The following is an 8,469-nucleotide window of genomic DNA, read 5'->3' as shown; positions in this document are numbered from 1 at the left end:
GAGGGGCGCCGGGGTGGCTGTCGTTGGGCATCTGCCTTCGGTTCAGGTCATGATCCCAGGGTCCTGGGATGGAGCCCTGCATCGGGACCCCTGCTCCGCGGGAAGCCTGCTTCTCCCTCTCCCACTCCCCCTGCTGTGTTCCCTCTCTCGCTGTGTCTCTGTCAAATAAATAAAATCTTAAAAAAAAGATAAAAATAATGATGAAGAGGTATTATGCTAAGCGAAATAAATCAATCAGAGAAAGACAATGATATGATCTCACTCCTGTGGAATTTAAGAAACAAAACAGAGGAGCATAGGGGAAGGGAGGGGAAAAATAAGACGAAATCAGAGAGAGACCCTAAGAGACTCTTAACTCTAGGAAACAAACTGAGTGTTGCTGGGGTGGGGACAGGATAACTGGGTGATGGGCATTAAGGAGGGCATGTGATGTAATGAGCACTGGTGTTATATGCAATTGATGAATCACTGAACTCTACCTCTGAAACTAATACACTATATGTTTAACTGAATTTAAATAAAATAAAATTATGATGCACTAGGGAAACCCAGTTTACCAGAAACCTAAGAATCCTTTGCAAAGTCCTCGGCTCCCCTCCTTGATCTTTTGTATAAATCCAGATTTTATTAGATTTATTACCAGTCAGGGGGCTTCTTAAATGAGGGGTCCCAGCTGCCTAAGGAGCAGATGAGCCTTCTGAAATAGTCTGCACAACTTCATGTGGATGTGCATTCCTGGGGGAGAGGGTCCGGAGCTTCGGTCAGGTTCTCCAAGGAGTCTGTGCTCCAAAAAACGTTAAGAGCCACTGCACAGACAGCTGTCTCTTTGTCACGCTTATGTTCCTTATAGGGCTTTTGTCTACATCTTTTGGTAGTTAGTCCAGGCTTTCAAACTGATGCATGGAGAGAAGAGGAAGCGTGGGGCGCTGTCAACATTCGGTTTCAAGTCCTAGTCTCCAAGGTCACAAAGCCCACTTTCCCCATCAGTTTAGACGATGCCCCCACACAAGCACAACACAGCCGTGCCACCTCCTCTCGGGAGGCAAGCAGGCAGATGCTCTGGTCCCGAGGCCCCTGATCAGCGGGCTACTCTATTCAGCACACACACACATACCCACACACCCCTCTCAAGCAGGATCTGACTTAAGAGCAGGATGGACATAAAACAGTCATGATGCTCACCAGGCCAGTAAAATAATATCTTTTCCATATTCTGAAACATTATTAGGTTTTAGGTTTTCTCATCCTTTAGCTCATGAGTAAAACGGTCTCCCCTGCCGGGAACTCCGTCTCTCAACTTAGGACCGCGTCCTCAACCACCATAGCGTGAGGCCAAGAGCCAGATGTCCCGGGAGAGGACGCACTACCCCTCCGCGCGGGAGGCCCACCTCCCCACAGCCCTCCTCGGGGCCTAGGGGCAGGCAGGTGGCAGGAGCCACACAGACGTCTGCTCCAAGTCCAGGCACTACTGTCCTGACCGGGTGCAAGTGAACAGTCGGGAGTACCTCCTGCGCGCCAGGCGTGAGCAACTCTACCAAGTAGGAATTACTGTCCCCATTCAGAGACGGGCGCGCGGGCAGAGAGGCTGCCTCGCCCAGGGCCCAGAGCCGGTGGGAAGCAGGGCCTGCACGCAAACGTCGCCATACCCTTCGCGACGGAGGTCCCGGCCCTGCATCCTAACGCCTGCTAAGCTCCCGCGGACCAGCAACTGCACCAGTACACACAGCGTCGCGACTAGGAGGCCGCCCGGTCACCGCAGAGCCACCTAAGCCGGCTTCGCCAGCCGCACTTCCGGGCCCAGCAGCAGCGAACCGCTCCCCAGAAGCTCGTGCACCACACACACAGCCTCCTTTCACCGGTTCACGGGACACGAGCTAGCGGGTACGTATTTTCATTCATCTGCACTTCCAGCGTGGTTTTTGCTTACTTTTGGCTTACTTCTATGCCGAGGTAGTTTCGGCTAAGCCCAGACGGCTGCGCGCGAGTGCTCCAGGTAGGGCTGGGGACTGCAGCCTGCCGCCCTCAGGCCCACTCCGCGAGTATCCGACCTCCTCTTGCCGGCATCCCCCTCCCGGCTGCCTGCTGGTCACCACCCCCACCGATCACCGGCCGTCAGGGATCTCTTGGGCAGTGTCTCCGTGGGGCAGCTGGGATGAGCACCCTCACCGCTCTCGTGAGACCTCTGCTCCCAGGGCACGCCGCCATGCCCAGAGTCTACAGACACCGAAACTGGCAAGTCGGGCCCTCAGCACTAACCTCACAGAAGAAGAGCTTCAGGCCGAGAACACGGGCTCTGGAAGCACGGTGAAGCGAGCAGGCTGCTGTCCTCCTGGCCCGCCTTCCCAGCCCAGCGGGGCGGCCGCACAAGACGACGGAGACAAGCGCGGGCTGTACAGGTTTATTTTTCCAAAACCACGAGACATACAAGAGCAGTGCTTTCCCTGGGCAGCCCCACGGACCAGACCAGTTTCCACCTGTAGCCTAGAGGCTGCCGAAGGTCACGGCAGAAGGAAGAGGATCTGCGCCCTGTCTTTGGTAAACAGACTCTGGAAGTTGACAACTCGGACTTGGCCAATACCGCATTAACATCACCGTGTGACCGCCATCTTCTCACCCATGCTTCCGATGACAAAAATGCCACAGTGGATGAAATGGGGGTGGGGGGAGAGGTCTTTCAGGTGAAACGAGACTTGCTGAGGTCACACCAATTTTCTACTTCACACAGAAGCACTCACACAGGGAGACCAAAGTCAAAAAGGAGGGCTCTCGACTCTGCAACAAGTCGAGGTCTAAGAAATAAGGCAGGAAGCAAGGCAAGGGAAAACAACTACGGAGACGTCTATGTGCTGGAGGTGTGGCGGGGGGGAGAGGCAGGCAACAGGTGTGGCTGTTTCTTCCCCAACCTGCTGTCAAAAGGACATCAGATGGTCCCAGGTATTGCTGAAGGTGGGAACCCTGGAGCCAGATCTGGAAAGCCTGCTTGGGGCTGCCCAGGGCACTCACCCTTGACTCCAGAGCACTTAACACTGGTGGCGGTGATCTGTCACATATGGCAGCGAGCGGCCAGCGGAAGGTCGGAAGAGCAGAGACGTGAGGGGCGAGACACGTCCGCTCGGCAGAGTGCGGGCAGGCTGGCTGTGGCCCTGCAGGCCACGGCGGGTCCACTGGGCAACCAGGACAGGGCACTGGGCGACCAGGACAGGGCACTGGGCCACGCTGGCAGCTCTGACATGGGCGGAGAGAAGCACACCGCTTTAATGCGATGACGCAGGAGACGGATAATAAGGGAGAGACACTCATGTTCTCTGTACAATACATCCATTTACAGAATCGGCCAGTACTGTGTACAACATATAAATACATGATAAAACATTAGAGGTGCATAGAGCATACTTACAGAAGCCAAAAAGTTCACTTTATACATCCAAGGATAAAGAGTTAAAAATATAAAAATAAGAAACACACACTGCTTTGAAATGTAAAATGACTTTCACATACACAGGTGCGTGGAGATGCCCACTCCCATCGAGTCCAAAGTGACAGGGAGGCTGTCAAAGCAGAGGAATTCACCTGCCAAACATCTGGACATCTGACTCACAAGGTCTACAGATGGCATTTTAAGAGGAAAGACAACCCTATGCCCGACCCCATTGTCCGAGCAAGTCTATTCAAGGTTCCAAAAGCTCCTGTGGGCCAGTGAAGTGTACCGAGACAGGAAAGTCCCAAATTTGCTTCGGCAACAGAACCAAAGGTCAAACTGGCTCCTGTCAACGGACAAATGACTGTGACCCTGAGGTCAGCAGGTGCTTGGGCCCCCTGGTGGGCACTGCTGGGAGTTACTTTAACCCTGTCCTGGCTTCCCCAGCCATCGGCTCCCCCAGAGGGAGTAGCGTAAGGGAAGATGGCAGGGAGGGGGCAGTGGAAGACTGACATGCCTACTCAGTTCGGGTAGGTTAGTTCCCTTGATGGAGAACACAACCTTCTTTCTTCAGTTTCAAGTCCCTCTGGGTGTCGAGGCAGGCTCCCCACGCCACACCAGGCTCTGTCTGAGTTGCCAGGCAGGAAACCCTTCCAGCAGGCCCAGAAGAGGTGGTAAGTGACAGAGGGGCTTTAGCACTACAAATCTGAGGGAAGGGCAAGAGTGCTCTCGCCTGGAGAAACATAGTCTCTTAAATCAATGATATCCTGTATACAGATGTAAGATCAATCATTATCAAAATACGCACACTAAGTATACAACTTTTCCCATGGCCATAATTTATTATCTCACCACAAGGCACAATACACAGAGCTTTGAGGGTCCAATACAGTCATCGTGACAGAACGCGCCACAGCCCTGACACATGATCATAGCTTTCAGGCTGCACGCGCACTGCAGCGAGATGCTTTCCACCGTGCTGCTGTCAGTGAACATCTGCAAGGAGAGGGATGCGCTGTGGCTCGCACCGAAGTTTGCTTTGTGGCTCAGCTGCACCACACTCCCAGCAAGGCCTTTGGGAAAGGTGGGGGAGCTGGAGGAATAATTAAAGCTGGTGGAACTTAGCTGGAGTTTGGAAAGCTTCCCATAAAATGCCTGTTTGATATTGAGTTGGGAGGGGATGGAGGAAGGCTCCAGAGGCTGACCAGGCCCCTTCCCAGGCTCTCGGGGTAATTTCCAGAAGGGCAGGTCAAGGACAAAGGGCATCCCTTGCAAGTGATCCACCAGCTCCCGAGGACCAGGCCCAGTGGCGTTTCTGTTCTCGGCATTTGCCTTGAGAGGACCCCCCCCAAAAGTCTTCTCGCTCTTGATGCCAACAGAGGCAGGCGGTGGCTTTGGAGCCCAGTCTTCCCTGGCGGTCTGTACCCCACCAGACACAGAGTTTTTGCTTGGCCCCAACTTCCGACTGGGAAAACCAGGAGGGGCATCAGAGGGCAGTGGCGTTGGCTCCACGGGTCTGGGGCACTGAAGGGCTGCAGCCTCATTCCGGGGGCCAAAGAGCTTCTTCCCTTGGCCTCCAGCACTGTTCTGATTACCCAGGGCCCGACCTGTCTGATCGGGAGCCAAGGAGATCGCGTTTGAAGATGAGAAACAAGGGGCTCTCGAGGTAGTGAGATTTCCGGGACTTCTGCCTGGGGCAGCATTTGAATTACTGCACTGGGACACGTCACGGGCTTCCTTCTGATCTTCCGAACTAGCAGGAGAGAACCGCTCTTTGGAATCCACTTCTACTTTCCCAGAGGCAGCCGTCAGCTCTGTCCCTGGATAGAGGGAGTCTAGACTTGGGACTGTCTTGGAAATCTTCTGAGGTGCTCCAGGAGCCTGGGTGGGCTCCAGCCTGGCAAGACCAGTGCTTGCTTCAAGGCTTTCAGGTAGAAGAGGCTCCTTTGAAGCTCTTAAAGAACGGGAGCTGCTCTTGCCAACTGCGCAACTGTTTTCTGCCAAATCCTGCAAAGATCCCACTCCCAGGGAGCCGCCAAGGCTCTGCTCTTTCGTAAGCGGGAGGCGTGGGGATTCAGGTTTGCCGGTGACTTGGGCTGGAGGAAGAACCTTCTCTAGGGGCAAGGTACCCTGCAGCAACTGCATCACAAGTGGGTTAGTGGCCTCCACTGAGGACCCAGGCCTGCCCAGAGACATGAACCTCGGCTGGTACTCGGTGCTGGCCAGCAGCAGGGAATCGGGAACCTTTTGGGGGACTGCACATACACGAGACACCCAGCTCTGAGTAGCAGCCATGCTGTCTGTCCTTGTAACCAGACTCTGGTCACCGTTCACTTTGGAGAGTGAAGCAGAGTGGTTCCAACTGTGTTTCTCATCCGTGTCCGCCACCAAGGCTCTCTTCACCACGGTGGCCTTACTGGGGTCAGCCTTGCTGTTGTCCTCAGACAGGTGGCCTTCATAGTCAGAAGCTGTGTCTGTGGACTCGCCATGAGGACTCAGGGCTTCAGAGTCTCCATTGATTTTCAACTTTCCACCTTCTACCGGTTTGCAGTCGCTACCAGTGCCGTCATCAGCGCTCCCTCGAGGTGGCACTGTCCAGAGCAAAGGGAAGTGGTTAGGGTGGCCTAGCCCCTCCCCAGCTGTCAACTCCCCAGGTAACGCAGGAATGAGGGGGGCAGCTTTCTCCCACTCTTCCACGGCCTGGGGCTCAACAGATGGGACATGTTCCCTGGAGTCTGGTCCAGGCTGTCCCACTGCCTCATCCTTTGACAGGCCAGGCACCCAAGGAGCAGCACCATCAGAGACGAGGGCCTCAGTTGTCAAGTCTTCTTGTCTAGTAGCACTTTCCCTCGTGGGTGGGCATGAGTCACCAAGTCCTAATTCCTCATCACACAGTCTATCCTGCAGGCAACCAGCCAATGGTGATTCAGTGGGGGAACTAGGAGTCACATTCACAGGATCCTTCATGGTGGGGATACTGTCTCGCTCTAGAGCTTGGCCAGGTCCTCCTTCCAATACAACATCCCCCACTAGAGACTGCACAGGACAACCCTCTGGGGGAAGAGAGGGTCCTCGATCCTCATCATCGCTTTCCGAGGAAGTGGTACCAGACTCGTGTTCAGTTCTAACATCTAGATGCAACGTACGCTGCTCAACTGATCTCTCTGGGGCTGGGGTTTGGGAGGACAGTGGGGGCAAAGCCTGGCACGGCTGGTCCCCGGTGGGAGCAACGGGGAGTTGGGAGGCATCTTCCAGCCCACTTGTGAGGACATCTGGAACCCTCTGCCGTGGGCAGCTCTCCTCCTTTCTGAGAACAATCAGGTCCTCTCTCCTGGCTCTGGACACGGCAGTCCCAGCCTGGATATGCTCCCCATTCAGAGGACAAGGCGGCAGTAGTTGTGTTCGCTGTAGATCTGACGCACACTCTCCAGGGGTGCCCGGGGCTCCGCTGGGCTCAGGGTGGCCACAGGCCTCACCACCATCACCACTGCCGCCGCCTCTGCCACCTCCCTCATCGGTGGCCCCGTCGCCACCTCCACCCGGGCCACCCCCCCCTCCGATGGCAGTGGTGGCCGCCTCTCGATGACAGTGGTGGCCTCTCGCCCCTCGGACTTGCAGAGCACGGGCTTTAATGTCTGCGAGGGTCCTGGCACCAGTCCAGCCCCGGCAGGAGGACTCCGTGATGGGGACGATGCGGGGACATATCTGGTAAGTGGGCTGACCTTTAACCACCCAGGGTGGTTTGATACGTGAAAGTTGAATCTGCAAGAGAAGAATTGGAAAACAGTTTTAATTGACTGGGTGATCTGACCTAGGAACTGTACAGCTAAACCAAGATTTTAGTAGCTTAGGGGACACAGCCTCAAGAATCAAATAACTTTCTTTAAAAAATGAAATAATGGCAGTAAAATGGCTGTCCGTGACACCACACCATTCTTAGACGACTCTGCTCTAGGGCTGTCGTATGCCATGCTTCTAAATTTAATTTCTGGTGGGACTGTGTGAGTTACTGCACAAAGAATCTACCACCACCTAATAAAAGATTTAAAAACCCCAAAGGATTCTGACCTCCAGAGAGAACTTCAACAGAGTGAACAAAGCAGCGAGGAAGAAAAGAACCTTATCCCCCTGACCATCAGGTCAGCCTCATGAACGGCTCTCTTGTACAGGGCTCTACACTCTCACGTAATTAACACAAATGCCCAGAGCCTTCTCTCTCTGCAAAGGGGCTCTGCACATCTCCTGACCCTCGAAGGGAACCTGGCCCCAGGACAGCCGGGAATCAAACTGCCTCCTACCCGGATGGGCGGGACTTTGGGCTCCTCTTTGGTGGGCTGTGGCTTTTCGGCGTGAACACTTTCAATTGTGTTACGAAAGGACTGACGATCTTCAAGCCGGGGCTTCTTTTCGGGAAAGGATGCGGAGGCCGCCTGCTCAAAGGATTTCCTCTTCTGATCCTTGGGTTCCTGATCCACAATCTCCTGAGGCAAGCTGGGAATCCTGTCTGGAGACACGGAGGCACGTGCCAGGTCGCCTGGATCGGTCTGTGTCCGGGAAGCCACAGGTTGGGTCAGGAATTCGGTACTCTCTGGTTCGGGTGCTACAGAGGCCGTGTCAGGCAGATGAGGGCTGCCCGCCTCTGCTGAGTCGCTCTCAACCTCCCCATCCTTGTAGAGGGGGATGTCTGGTGCCACAGACTGTGTGTCTTTAGTGACCCCTGCTTGTTCTGGCTCCTGCTTTTTGTACAGATTCCTTCTGGCTCTGGTTCGGAGATCTGGCCGAGAGCGTTTCTTGAAATGCCCATCTCGCTGCCGGGTGGCTGGACCACGCTGTGGCCGTGCTGATTCTCCTGGGACATGCAAGTCATTCTTGATGTCAGCCTCCTCATGGCCCACCTTCTGTTGCAATGACTCTTCTTTGGTCAAACCCAATCTGCAAACCAAACTCACACCATCAGTTTACAGGGCAAAGAGGGCATGCCTATTTTATTGTAGCTGTTAGATACCTCAGAACAAAATAAATCTGTGTGCTACATAGCACTAACCATAGAA

General features: G+C 54.5%; 1 protein-coding gene across 4 annotated transcripts in view; it reads right to left on the bottom strand.

The window, feature by feature from the left end:
• Positions 1-2,383: 2,383 nt before the first annotated feature.
• The window catches only part of ASXL1 (ASXL transcriptional regulator 1), a 72,608-nt gene continuing 66,522 nt past the window's right edge, over positions 2,384-8,469 (bottom strand). For all 4 annotated transcript variants that reach the window (XM_032419294.1, XM_032419296.1, XM_032419295.1 and 1 more), the window contains 2 exons: positions 7,717-8,350; positions 2,384-7,180 (listed from right to left, as the gene is read on the bottom strand). In XM_032419294.1, the coding sequence (XP_032275185.1) occupies positions 4,262-7,180; positions 7,717-8,350 (3,553 nt within the window). In that variant the 3' untranslated portion in view covers positions 2,384-4,261. The remainder of the gene's footprint in view (positions 7,181-7,716; positions 8,351-8,469) is intronic.

The sequence above is a fragment of the Phoca vitulina genome, unplaced genomic scaffold (genome assembly GCF_004348235.1).
Source record: "Phoca vitulina isolate PV1807 unplaced genomic scaffold, GSC_HSeal_1.0 scaffold22, whole genome shotgun sequence".
Taxonomy (NCBI): domain Eukaryota; kingdom Metazoa; phylum Chordata; class Mammalia; order Carnivora; family Phocidae; genus Phoca; species Phoca vitulina.
This window is presented reverse-complemented; position numbering and strand designations above follow the sequence as displayed.